The sequence below is a fragment of the Haliotis rubra genome, unplaced genomic scaffold, assembly GCF_003918875.1.
Source record: "Haliotis rubra isolate DU_JTF1 unplaced genomic scaffold, ASM391887v1 Scf2053, whole genome shotgun sequence".
In the NCBI taxonomy this organism is placed as follows: Eukaryota; Metazoa; Mollusca; class Gastropoda; order Lepetellida; family Haliotidae; genus Haliotis; species Haliotis rubra.
Window position 1 is genome coordinate 41,411 of NW_025766063.1, and position 14,476 is coordinate 55,886.

At 37.4% G+C, this 14,476-nt stretch overlaps 1 protein-coding gene across 1 annotated transcript in view; it reads left to right on the forward strand.

Annotated features, from left to right (window-relative positions):
- Positions 1 to 14,476, forward strand: part of LOC124276090 (putative uncharacterized protein DDB_G0290521) — a gene marked incomplete at its 3' end in the record, with an annotated part of 30,824 nt that overhangs the window by 2,063 nt on the left and 14,285 nt on the right. The window contains exons 4-19 of the mRNA XM_046711746.1: positions 1,985 to 2,002; positions 2,424 to 2,441; positions 3,226 to 3,243; positions 4,800 to 4,817; positions 5,197 to 5,214; positions 6,066 to 6,083; positions 6,864 to 6,881; positions 8,007 to 8,024; positions 8,402 to 8,419; positions 9,575 to 9,592; positions 9,976 to 9,993; positions 10,367 to 10,384; positions 10,759 to 10,776; positions 11,541 to 11,558; positions 11,932 to 11,949; positions 12,253 to 12,270. Coding sequence (XP_046567702.1) covers positions 1,985 to 2,002; positions 2,424 to 2,441; positions 3,226 to 3,243; positions 4,800 to 4,817; positions 5,197 to 5,214; positions 6,066 to 6,083; positions 6,864 to 6,881; positions 8,007 to 8,024; positions 8,402 to 8,419; positions 9,575 to 9,592; positions 9,976 to 9,993; positions 10,367 to 10,384; positions 10,759 to 10,776; positions 11,541 to 11,558; positions 11,932 to 11,949; positions 12,253 to 12,270 — 288 coding nt within the window. The remainder of the gene's footprint in view (positions 1 to 1,984; positions 2,003 to 2,423; positions 2,442 to 3,225; positions 3,244 to 4,799; positions 4,818 to 5,196; positions 5,215 to 6,065; positions 6,084 to 6,863; positions 6,882 to 8,006; positions 8,025 to 8,401; positions 8,420 to 9,574; positions 9,593 to 9,975; positions 9,994 to 10,366; positions 10,385 to 10,758; positions 10,777 to 11,540; positions 11,559 to 11,931; positions 11,950 to 12,252; positions 12,271 to 14,476) is intronic.

A 14,476-nucleotide genomic window follows, 5' to 3' on the forward strand; every position in this document is an offset into this window, starting at 1 on the left:
CAACAAGAAGTAATTCTTAGATAATTACTACAAAGTGATTTCCATTCAAGTCGCACCACCATCAGTTGACAGAGACACATATGTCTTAAGTCAGTATGAGGGTCCAGGGTCTGGATTAACGGGTTTTCCGTGTCCAGATACACATCAGGGAGGCCATTATTTGCTTGTTTAGTGTTTGACGCCACCAGAGGGGTGATTATCATCATCTTTCTTTGTTTAGTTTGGTCTTCGTGACAGTTTTTTTGTGTAGTAAATGTGTTAATCTTCTGAAATTGTTATTCTGCCAATTATTGGGCTAATAGTACGCACTCTTATGTTCTTTCCAGATCCCAGTCCAACGCCAGGTAAGTGATTTCGTCCTTTATATTACACCTACACATCAATACTCTTTATCAAGAAGTAATTCTTAGATAATTACTACAAAATGATTTCCATCCTAGCCGCAGCACCATCAGTTGAGAGAGACACACTTGTCTTAAGTCAGTATGAGTGTCCAGAGTCTGGATTAACGGGTTTTCCTTGTCCAGATACGTACAGTGGAAACTGCCTAAGTAAAGACCGCTTAACTAAACAGACCTGATAAGTAAACACTTTTCTTTGGTCCCGGCAAATTTCTTCATTAATTATCACTATTAGAGTCTGGTTAACTAAACTCGGATAAGTAAATAATACCGCTTAACTAAACGTCTTCTCACGGTCCCTGGAAGTAAATTACTTAACAAAAGAGACTGGATAACTAAATTAGCGATCACCACATAATCCGACATGAGGGGCAGTCGTGTCAGTCTCTAGTCAAACAAACATCCTACTTACAGCTCGCTGGCGTCAAGCAGTTGACAATACACTGACAACTGGAGGCCAGCCCTGATAAGTTGTTCATTGTTACATATGCATACATATACATGCATACAGTTGTCATTTGCAGGTTTTTATAAGTTTGGATAAGTAAAATACCTGATAAGTAAACAATTTTGGCGAGTCCCTTGAAATTTTACTTATCAGGTTTCCACTGGATGCGCATCGGAGAGGCCATTATTTGTTTGTTTATTATTTGGCGCCACCAGAGGAGACATTATTATCATATTTCCAAATTAAGTATGGAATATGGGTGACAGTTTTAATGTAGTGAATATCTAAATCTTCTAAAATTGTTTTGATGAAAATTATTGGATTAATAGTATGCACTTTTATGTTCTTTCCAGATCGCCACCAAAACCTAGGCAAGTGATTTCGCTTTTTATATTACACCTACAGAGCACTATTCTTTATCAACAAGTAAGTAATAGATAATTACTGCAAAATGATTTCCATTCTAGCCGCAGGACCATCAGTTGAGAGAGACACACATGTCTTAAGTCAGCATGAGTGTCCAGAGTCTGGATTAACGGGGTTTTTCCTGGCCACATACGCATCGGAGAGGCCATTATTTGTTTGTTTATTATTTGGCGCCACCAGAGGAGACATTATAATCTTATTTCTAAATTAAGTATGGAATATGGGTGACAGCTTTTAATGTAGGAAAACTCTAAATCTTCTAAAATTGTTATTATGCCAATCGTTGGGTTAATAGTATGTACTTTTATGTTCTTTCTAGATGGTAGGCCAACACAAGGTAAGTGCATTCATTCTTTATTTGCCACCTATACATCGGTACTCTTTTTCAGCGAGTAATTCGTAGATAATTACTGCAAAAATGACTTCCATTCTAGCCACAGCACCATCAGTCGACAGAGACACACATTAGGTAAATCAGTATGAGGCTCCATGATCTGTATTCACGTGTATTTTCTTGTCCAGATACACATCGTCGAGGCCATTACCTACTTGTTTATTGTTCAGCGAGACCAGAGGGGTCGTTATCACGATCTTTCTCTGTTTTGTTTGGTGTATGTTACATTTTTAATGCAGTGAATCTCTAAATCTTCTGAAATTGTAATGATGCCAATTATTGGATGAATACTATGCACTTTCCTGTTCTTTCCAGATCCGAGCTCAAAGCCAGGTAAATGATTTCGTTCTTATATTCCACCTATACATCAGTACTCTTTGTCACCAAATGTAATTCTTAGATATTAAGGCTAAGTTGATTTTCTTCCAAGCCGCACCACCATAAGCTGATTTCGTCGTTGAATTCCACCTATACATCATCAGTACTACAGAGACACATATTTGTTTAGTCAACTTGAGAATCCAGTGTCTGGAATGACTGGTTCTAATTTCCTTGTCCAGATACACATCGCCGAGGCGATTACTTGCTTGTTTATTGTTTAACGCCACCAGAGGGGTGATTATCATCCTCTTTCTCTGTTTAGTTTGAAGTACGTTACAGATTTTAATGTAGTCAATCTCTAAATCTTCTGAAATTGTTATTCTGGCACTTATTGGACTAATAGTAGATCTATGCACTTTCATGTTCTTTCCAGATCGCATCCCAACTCCAGGTAAATGATTTTGTCCTTATATTCCACCTATACATCTGTACTCTTTGTCACCAAATGTAATTCTTAGATATTAAGGCTAAGTTGATTTTCTTCCAAGCCGCACCACAATAAACTGACAGAGACACATATTTGTTTAGTCAACTTGAGAATCCAGAGTCTGAAATGACTTGTTCCAGTTTCCTTGTCCAGTTCCACATCGCCGAGGCGATTACTTGCTTGTTTATTGTTTAAGGCCACCAGAGGGGTGATTATCATCCTCTTTCTCTGTTTAGTTTGAAGTACGTTACAGATTTTAGTGTAGTAAATCTCTAAATCTTCTGAAATTGTTATTCTGGCACTTATTGGATTAATAGTAGATCTATGCACTTTCCTGTTCTTTCCAGATCCGAGCCAAACGCCAGGTAAATGATTTCGTCCTAAAATTTCATCTATACATCAGTACTCTTTGTCACCAAATGTAATTCTTAGATATTAAGGCTACGATGATTTTGTTCCAAGCCGCACCACCATAAGCTGACAGAGACACATATTTGTTTAGTCAGCTTGAGAATCCAGTGTCTGGAATGACTGGTTCTAATTTCCTTGTCCAGATACACATCGCCGAGGCGATTACTTGCTTGTTTATTGTTTAACGCCACCAGAGGGGTGATTATCATCCTCTTTCTCTGTTTAGTTTGAAGTACGTTACAGATTTTAATGTAGTCAATCTCTAAATCTTCTGAAATTGTTATTCTGGCACTTATTGGATTAATAGTAGATCTATGCACTTTCATGTTCTTTCCAGATCGCATCCCAACTCCAGGTAAGTGATTTCGTCCTTTATATTACACCTACACATCAATACTCTTCATGAAGAAGTACTTCTTAGATAATTACTGCAAAATGATTTCCATCCTAGCCACAGCACCATCAGTCGAGAGAGACACACATATCTTAAGTCAGTAATAGTGTACAGAGTCTGGATTAACGGGTTTTCCCTGTACCAGATATGCATCGAAGAGGCCATTATTTGTTTGTTTATTATTTGGCGCCACCAGAGGAGACATTATTATCATATTTCCAAATTAAGTATGGAATATGGGTGACAGTTTTAATGTAGTGAATATCTAAATCTTCTAAACTTGTTATGATGCCAATTATTGTTTTGAAAGTATGCACTTTTATGTTCTTTCCAGATCGCCACCAAAAGCCAGGTAAGTGATTTCGCTTTTTATATTACACCTACAGAGCACTATTCTTTATCAACAAGTAAGTAATAGATAATTACTGCAAAATGATTTCCATTCTAGCCGCAGCACCATCAGTTGAGAGAGACACACATGTCTTAAGTCAGCATGAGTGTCCAGAGTCTGGATTAACGGGGTTTTCCCTGGCCACATACGCATCGGAGAGGCCATTATTTGTTTGTTTATTATTTGGCGCCACCAGAGGAGACATTATAATCTTATTTCTAAATTAAGTATGGAATATGGGTGACAGCTTTTAATGTAGGAAAACTCTAAATCTTCTAAAATTGTTATTATGCCAATCGTTGGGTTAATAGTATGTACTTTTATGTTCTTTCTAGATGGTAGGCCAACACAAGGTAAGTGCATTCATTCTTCATTTGCCACCTATACATCGGTACTCTTTTTCAGCGAGTAATTCGTAGATAATTACTGCAAAAATGACTTCCATTCTAGCCGCAGCACCATCAGTCGACAGAGACACACATTAGGTAAATCAGTATGAGGTTCCATGATTTGGATTCACGGGTTTTTTCTTGTCCAGATACACATCGCCGAGGCCATTACCTACTTGTTTATTGTTCAGCGAGACCAGAGGGATCGTTATCACGATCTTTCTCTGTTTTGTTTGGTGTATGTTACATTTTTAATGTAGTAAATCTCTAAATCTTCTGAAATTGTAATGATGCCAATTATTGGATGAATACTATGCACTTTCCTGTTCTTTCCAGATCCCAGCCCAACTCCAGATAAATGATTTCGTCCTTATATTCCACCTATACATCAGTACTCTTTGTCACCAAATGTAATTCTTAGATATTAAGGCTAAGTTGATTTTCTTCCAAGCCGCACCACCATAAGCTGCCAGAGACACATATTTGTTTAGTCAACTTGAGAATCCAGTGTCTGGAATGACTGGTTCTAATTTCCTTGTCCAGATACACATCGCCGAGGCGATTACTTGCTTGTTTATTGTTTAACGCCACCAGAGGGGTGATTATCATCCTCCTTCTCTGTTTGGTTTGGTGTACGTGACAGTTTTTTATGTAGTTAATCTCTAAATCTTCTGAAATTGTTATTATGGCACTTATTGGATTAATAGTAGATCTATGCACTTTCATGTTCTTTCCAGATCGCATCCCAACTCCAGGTAAGTGATTTTGTCCTTATATTCCACCTATACATCAGTACTCTTTGTCAACAAGAGGTAATTCTTAGATATTAGCTGTAAGTGTATTTCCTTTCAAGTCGGACCACCGTCAGTTGACAGAGAGACATATTTGTGTAGACAGTATGAGGGTCCAGGGTCTGGATTGACGGGTTTTCCGTGTCCAGATACACATCAGGGAGGCCATTATTTGTTTGTTTAGTGTTTAACGCCACCAGAGGGGTGACTATCATCCTCTTTCTTTGTTTAGTTTGGTGTAAGTGACCGGTTTTTATGTAGTAAATCTCTAAATCTTCTGAAATTGTTATTCTGACAACTATTGGGCTAATAGTAGATCTATGCACTTTCATGTTCTTTCCAGATCGCATCCCAACTCCAGGTAAGTGATTTCGTCCTTTATATTACACCTACACATCAATACTCTATCATGAAGAAGTAATTCTTAGATAATTACTGCAAAATGATTTTTCCATCCTAGCCACAGCACCATCAGTTTATTATTTGGCGCCACCAGAGAGAGACATTATTATCATACACATATCTTTTAAGTGCCAGTATGAGTGTCGCCACCAAAAGCCAGAGTCTGGATTAACGATAATTACTGGTTTAGCCGCAGCACCTGTTGAGAGAGACACACACACCAGATACGCATCAGATACGCAGAGGCCATTATTTGTTTGTTTATTATTTGGCGCCACCAGAGGAGACATTATAATCTTATTTCTAAATTAAGTATGGAATATGGGTGACAGCTTTTAATGTAGGAAAACTCTAAATCTTCTAAAATTGTTATTATGCCAATCATTGGGTTAATAGTATGTACTTTTATGTTCTTTCTAGATGGTAGGCCAACACAAGGTAAGTGCATTCATTCTTTATTTTCCACCTATACATCGGTACTCTTTTCCAGCGAGTAATTCGTAGATAATTACTGCAAAAATGACTTCCATTCTAGCCGCAGCACCATCAGTCGACAGAGACACACATTAGGTAAATCAGTATGAGGTTCCATGATCTGTATTCACGGGTTTTTTCTTGTCCAGATACACATCGTCGAGGCCATTACCTACTTGTTTATTGTTCTGCGAGACCAGAAGGATCGTTATCACGATCTTTCTCTGTTTTGTTTGGTGTATGTTACATTTTTAAAATAGTGAATCTCTAAATCCTCTGAAATTGTAATGATGCCAATTATTGGATGAATACTATGCACTTTCCTGTTCTTTCCAGATCCGAGCCCAACTCCAGGTAAATGATTTCGTCCTTATATTCCACCTATACATCAGTACTCTTTGTCACCAAATGTAATTCTTAGATATTAAGGCTAAGTTGATTTTCTTCCAAGCCGCACCACCATAAGCTGCCAGAGACACATATTTGTTTAGTCAGCTTGAGAATCCAGTGTCTGGAATGACTGGTTCTAATTTCCTTGTCCAGATACACATCGCCGAGGCGATTACTTGCTTGTTTATTGTTTAACGCCACCAGAGGGGTGATTATCATCCTCTTTCTCTGTTTAGTTTGAAGTACGTTACAGATTTTAATGTAGTCAATCTCTAAATCTTCTGAAATTGTTATTATGGCACTTATTGGATTAATAGTAGATCTATGCACTTTCCTGTTCTTTCCAGATCGCATCCCAAAGCCAGGTAAGTGATTTTGTCCTTATATTCCACCTATACATCAGTACTCTTTGTCAACAAGAGGTAATTCTTAGATATTAGCTGTAAGTGTATTTCCTTTCAACTCGGACCACCGTCAGTTGACAGAGAGACATATTTGTGTAGACAGTATGAGGGTCCAGGGTCTGGATTAACGGGTTTTCCGTGTCCAGATACACATCAGGGAGGCCATTATTTGTTTGTTTATTGTTTTACGCCACCAGAGGGGTGATTATCATCCTCTTTCTTTGTTTAGTTTGGTGTACGTGACCGGTTTTTATGTAGTAAATCTCTAAATCTTCTGAAATTGTTATTCTGACAATTATTGGGCTAATAGTAGATCTATGCACTTTCATGTTCTTTCCAGATCGCATCCCAACTCCAGGTAAGTGATTTCGTCCTTTATATTACACCTACACATCAATACTCTATATGAAGAAGTAATTCTTAGATAATTACTGCAAAATGATTTCCATCCTAGCCACAGCACCATCAGTCGAGAGACACACATATCTTAAGTCAGTATGAGTGTACAGAGTCTGGATTAACGGGTTTTCCCTGTACCAGATACGCATCGAAGAGGCCATTATTTACTTGTTTATTATTAGGCGCCACCAGAGGAGGACGTTATTACGATCTTTCTAAATTAAGTATGGTGTATGGGTGACAGTTTTAATGTAGTGAATCTCTAAATCTTCTAAATTGTTATGATGCCAATTATTGTTTTGAATAGTATGCACTTTTATGTTCTTTCCAGATCGCCACCCAGTAAAGTGATTTCAACTCCAGGTAAAGGCACTATTCTTTTTCAACAAGTAAGTCATAGATAATTACTGCAAAATGATTCCAGCCTATCAGTTGAGAGAGACAAACATGTCTCTTAAGTCAGCATGAGTGTCCAGAGTCTGGATTAACAGGGTTTTCCCTGGCCACATACGCATCGGAGGCCATTATTTATTAAGGACCAGAGGAGACATTATAATCTTATTTCTAAATTACAATGGGTGACAGCTTGTAATGTAGGAAAACTCTAAATCTTCTAAAATTGTTATTATGCCAGTCATTGGGTGAATAGTATGTACTTTTATGTTCTTTCTAGATGGTAGGCCAACACGAGGGTAAAAGATTTCGGCGTAAATACATCAGTAACTTTGTCAAATGTAATACTCAGACAGTCAGTCTAAGGTGATTTTCTTCTAAGCCGCACCACCATGTTGACTAAACAAATATGTGTTTCAAGCTGCCAGAGACACATATTTGTTTAGTCAGCTTGAGAATCCAGTGTCTGGAATGACTGGTTCTAATTTCCTTGTCCAGATACACATCGCCGAGGCGATTACTTGCTTGTTTATTGTTTAACGCCACCAGAGGGTGATTATCATCCTCTTTCTCTGTTTAGTTTGAAGTACGTTACAGATTTTAATGTAGTCAATCTCTAAATCTTCTGAAATTGTTATTATGGCACTTATTGGATTATTAGTAGATCTATGCACTTTCATGTTCTTTCTAGAACGCATCCCAACTCCAGGTAAGTGATTTTGTCCTTATATTCCACCTATACATCAGTACTCTTTGTCACCAAATGTAATTCTTAGATATTAAGGCTAAGTTGATTTTCTTCCAAGCCGCACCACCACAAACTGACAGAGACACATATTTGTTTAGTCAACTTGAGAATCCAGAGTCTGGAATGACTGGTTCTAATTTCCCTGTCCGGATACACATCGCCTAGGCGATTACTTGCTTGTTTATTGTTTAAGGCCACCAGAGGGGTGATTATCATCCTCTTTCTCTGTTTAGTTTGAAGTACGTTACAGATTTTAAGGTAGTAAATCTCTACATCTTCTGAAATTGTTATTCTGGCAATTATTGGGCTAATAGTACGCACTCTTATGTTCTTTCCAGATCGCATCCCAACTCCAGGTAAGTGATTTCGTCCTTTATATTACACCTACACATCAATACTCTTCATGAAGAAGTACTTCTTAGATAATTACTGCAAAATGATTTCCATCCTAGCCGCAGGACCATCAGTCGAGAGAGACACACATGTCTTAAGTCAGTATGAGTGTCCATAGTCTGGATTAACAGGTTTTTCCTGTACCAGATACGCATCGAAGAGGCCATTATTTGTTTGTTTATTATTTGGCGCCACCAGAGGAGACATTATTATCATATTTCCAAATTAAGTATGGAATATGGGTGACAGTTTTGATGTAGTGAATATCTAAATCTTTTAAAATTGTTATGATGCCAATTATTGTTTTGAAAGAATGCACTTTTATGTTCTTTCCAGATCGCCACCAAAAGCCAGGTAAGTGATTTCGTTTTTTATATTACACCTACAGAGCACTATTCTTTATCAACAAGTAAGTCATAGATAATTACTGAAAAATGATTTCCATTCTAGCCGCTGCACCATCAGTTGAGAGAGACACACATGTCTTAAGTCAGTATGAGTGTCCAGAGTCTGGATTAACGGGGTTTTCCCTACCCAGATACGCATCGGAGAGGCCATTATTTGTTTGTTTATTATTTGGCGCCACCAGAGGAGACATTATAATCTTATTTCTAAATTAACTATGGAATATGGGTGACAGCTTTTAATGTAGGAAAACTCTCAATCTTCTAAAATTGTTATTATGCCAATCATTGGGTTAATAGTATGTACTTTTATGTTCTTTCTAGATGGTAGGCCAACACAAGGTAAGTGCATTCATTCTTTATTTTTCACCTATACATCGGTACTCTTTTCCAGCGGGTAATTCGTAGATAATTACTGCAAAAATGACTTCCATTCTAGCCGCAGCACCATCAGTCGACAGAGACACACATTAGGTAAATCAGTATGAGGTTCCATGATTTGGATTCACGGTTTTTTTCTTGTCCAGATACACATCGTCGAGGCCATTACCTACTTGTTTATTGTTCAGCGAGACCAGAAGGATCGTTATCACGATCTTTCTCTGTTTTGTTTGGTGTATGTTACATTTTTAATGTAGTGAATCTCTAAATCTTCTGAAATTGTAATGATGCCAATTATTGGATGAATACTATGCACTTTCCTGTTCTTTCCAGATCCCAGCCCAACGCCAGGTAAATGATTTCGTCCTTATATTCTACCTATACATCAGTACTCTTTGTCACCAAATGTAATTCTTAGATATTAAGGCTAAGGTGATTTTCTTCTAAGCCGCACCACCATAAGCTGCCAGAGACACATATTTGTTTAGTCAGCTTGAGAATCCATTGTCTGGAATGACTGGTTCTAATTTCCTTGTCCAGATACACATCGCCGAGGCGATTACTTGCTTGTTTATTGTTTAAGGCCACCAGAGAGGTGATTATCATCCTCTTTCTCTGTTTAGTTTGAAGTACGTTACAGATTTTAGTGTAGTAAATCTCTAAATCTTCTGAAATTGTTATTCTGGCACTTATTGGATTAATAGTAGATCTATGCACTTTCATGTTCTTTCCAGATCGCATCCCAACTCCAGGTAAGTGATTTTGTCCTTATATTCCACCTATACATCAGTACTCTTTGTCAACAAGAGGTAATTCTTAGATATTAGCTGTAAGTGTATTTCCTTTCAACTCGGACCACCGTCAGTTGACAGAGAGACATATTTGTGTAGACAGTATGAGGGTCCAGGGTCTGGATTAACGGGTTTTCCGTGTCCAGATACACATCGGGGAGGCCATTATTTGTTTGTTTATTGTTTTACGCCACCAGAGGGGTGATTATCATCCTCTTTCTTTGTTTAGTTTGGTGTACGTGACCGGTTTTTATGTAGTAAATCTCTAAATCTTCTGAAATTGTTATTCTGACAATTATTGGGCTAATAGTACGCACTCATATGTTCTTTCCAGATCGCATCCCAACTCCAGGTAAGTGATTTCGTCCTTTATATTACACCTACACATCAATACTCTTCATGAAGAAGTACTTCTTAGATAATTACTGCAAAATGATTTCCATCCTAGCCACAGCACCATCAGTCGAGAGAGACACACATATCTTAAGTCAGTATGAGTGTCCGTAGTCTGGATTAACGGGTTTTCCCTGTACCAGATATGCATCGAAGAGGCCATTATTTGTTTGTTTATTATTTGGCGCCACCAGAGGAGACATTATTATCATATTTCCAAATTACATATTGAATATGGGTTACAGGTTTTAATGTAGGAAAACTCTAAAACTTCTGAAATTGTTATTATGCCAATCATTGGGTTAATAGTATGTACTTTTATGTTCTTTGTAGATGACAGGCCAACACAAGGTAAGGGCTTTCATTCTTTATTTTCAACCTATACATCAGTACTCGTTTTTGTCAACAAAGGTAATTCTTAGATAATTACTTCAAAAATGATTTCCATTTCAGCCGGAGCACCATCAGTTGACAGAGACACACATTTGCTTAATCAGTATGAGGGGTCCATGGTCTGATTAACGGGTTTTCTCTGTCCAGATACACATCGGAGGTCATTATTTGCTTGTTTTATTGTTTAACGAGACCAGAGGATCATTATCATTATATTTCTCTGTTTACTAGTATATAGTACATGTGACAGTTCTGATGTTCTAAATCTTCTGAAATTGTTATGATGCCAATTATTGGGCTAATAGTATGTACGTTTATGTTCTTTCCAGATCGCAGACCAACACAAGGTAAGTGATTTCGTCCTCTATGTTCCACCTATACATCAGTAATTTGTCAACAAAGTTAATTGTTAGATACTAACTGCAAGATCATTTCAATCCTAGCCGAAGCATGATCAGTCCACAGAGAGACACATTTGTTAAGTCAGTATGAGGGTCCAGGGTCTCGATTAACGTGTTTTTCCTGTCCAGATACACATCTGAGAGGTCATTATTTGCTTGTTTGTTTATTATTTAACATCACCAGAGGGGTCATTATCATTGTATTTCTGTTTAGTTTCTAGTACATGTTGACAGTTGTTAATGTAGTAAATCTCTAAATCTTCTGAAATTGTTATGGTACCAATTATTGGGCTAATAGTATGTACGTTTATGTTCTTCCAGATCGCAGACCAACACAAGGTAAGTGATTTCGTCCTTATATTCCACCTATACATCAGTACTCTTTGTCAACAAAAGTTAATTGATAGATATTAACTGCAAGATCATTTCCTTCCAAGCCGGACCACCGTCAGTTGACAGAGAGACACATTTGTGTAGACAGTATGAGGGTCCAGGGTCTGGATTAACGTGGTTTTCCCTGTCCAGATACACACATCTGAGAGGTCATTATTTGCTTGTTTGTTTATTTTTAACACCACCAGAGGGTGATTATCATTGTATTTCTTTGTTAGTAGTACGTGACAGTTTTAATGTAGTAAATCTCTAAATCTTCTGAAACTGTTATTCTACCAATTATTGGGCTGAATAGTATGCACTTTCATGTTCTTTCCAGATCGCAGCCCAACTCCAGGTAAGTGATTTCGTCCTCTATATTCCACCTTTTACATCAGTACTGTATTTTGTTAACAAAAGTTAATTGTAAAGATCATCAGACTATGACTGCAAGATCATTTCAATCCGTTAGAAGTTTTTTCCAGATCGTAGACGTCCAAGGTAGAGAGACACATTTGTTCCAACCTTACATCAGTACATCAGTAATTCCCAAATTTCTTTTAGTATCGAGTAATGTTAATGTTGTAAATCTCTAAATCTTCTGAAACTGTTATGATACCAATTACTGGGCTAATAGTATGTACGTTTATGATGTTTCCAGATCGCAGACCAACACAAGGTATGTGCTTTTGTCCTAAATAATCAGCTTTTACATTAGCACTCTTAGTTCTGAAAAGTTAATTCTTAGATATTAACTGCATGTCATTTCCATCCTAGCCGCAGCACCATAAGCCCACCGAGACACACATTTTGTATTTCAGAATATAGGGTCTATGGTCTCCATTAACGGGTGTTCCCTGTCCAGATACACATGGGAGAGGTCATTATTTGCTTGAACTGTTTAGGAGGCATTCTAGAGTTGTAAGCAATAGGAATGTCAAAAAGTGTTTATGGATGATCAACTTTTCTTTACTAACTGCGATTTCGGTCATAGATGCTTATACCTTTGAAGCATGATATATCATTATTTGCTTGTTTGTTTATTGTTTAATGCCACCAGAGGGGTCAATGTTGTGATTCTTTATATTTAGTTTGGGGTAATAGTCTGACAGTTTTTAATGTAGTCAGAGTTTCTTTATTTCTGAACTGTAGGCCAGAGGCCGATAGTACAAGTACAAAACAGTTACAATGGGTGTGTGGTACAAGCGTTTGCGTTTTAACAGTGCATGGTGTATAAACGTAGCAATATTCTGAAGTAGCTGTACATGTTCTGTTGACATTAGTATGCTGAATTTGTAAGATGTTAGGACAGGACGTGTACTTAGATGGTATATAATACTTTCTTAGGTCTTGATACTGTGGACAGATGAGAAGGACATGATATTCATCTTCAGTAATATCCCTGTCACAAATTTTGCAGGATTGGCTCTCAGTAACATGACATATTCTTTTAAAATACATTAAATCATAGTAGCCACATCGAAACTGCGATAACGATACCTTTAATTTAATTTTATACTTACGTCTCGTTAAATACTTTTCACACATAAAATGTTGTTTAAACAATGGAATACCAATAAGAACATTTTCCAGTTTGAATATTTCTGGTCCACTCTTGCTGGAAGCAATCCTTTACATCGTTGTTGAACAATGGATAGAAAAACTGTAGCATCCCTTAACTCCCTGACCGACCCATGGCTATCCAAGACCAAGTTTGAACAATGTCTTTTTGATTAACATAGCCCAGTTGTGCTTATTTCTTAGCCTCGCTAGCATTTTCAACCAGATACTGAGCATCGAAGTCTTTTAAGGGGTAGCGGTGAGGACGCATTGAAATGACTTTCAACCAATATAAGATAGAACGTTTCGCTAAGATATAGATAGGGTATCTTCCGCATCTCACCTAATACAATATCACGTTGGATGTTGATCTGGTAGATGCCCAGAAAGTTTTTCTTACAAGCTTACCGAATTGAATTTTTTCAGTGCTTTTAAATCATTGAACACCCTACACCTCAGAACCATATAATAAATTGGTAGGATTTAGCGTCAAAAGATTTTAAAATATCATAGTTCATATGAGAGATTTTCAAACTTAAACAAGCTATGTTGAACGGTTATAAGAGCCTTCTTAGCTTCTTTAAGAGTCAGGATTGTTTATAGCTGCCTGCCAAGAGAGATTTCTAGTAAAATAGCATGCCAAGGTATCTATATGATGATGAAACTTTAATTGAGCAAGTTTGTAGGTCCACTTTTCCGTTCTAGAAAAGTCTCGCCCTCATGTTAAATAAATACATTCAAATACTTCTGTGTTTACTTTATTCGATGTACGCACACATGCTTTCACGTTATGGCACACAGATCGTAAACACTTTTATCCATTTTTGACCCTAGTCCGTTCTTTCGAATAGATACCAGAGCTTTTGTATATCTGTTGACGGAATCGAACGCTTTTGAAAATCACTAAAACAAGCATAGAGTTTTCCACCCTTTGGGAGGTATTTACTGATAAGGGCCTGTAGGGTGTAAAATGTTATCAATGGTAGAGTATCCTGATCGGAACCAGCTTGTTCCTCCTTTTAATTTTATTGCAGCACTCGGCCCAGAATACAAGCATATAACTTGCCAAATACACTGAGAAGTGATATGGCACGGTAATTTGTGGTAAGTAAGGTTTTATCTCCATTTTATAAAATGGATAATGATAGCTTTGGACCAGGGACAAAGGGAACTCTCCTTTATCATAAAAAAGAATTGAATAAAATTTCCAGAAAAGGTAGGAGAATATTTGCTGAAGACTTAAACATTTCACCAATTATGTAATCCTCCCCAGACGCTTTATTTGCCTTGAGCTTGGTAATACTGGAGTATATTTCTCCCATACC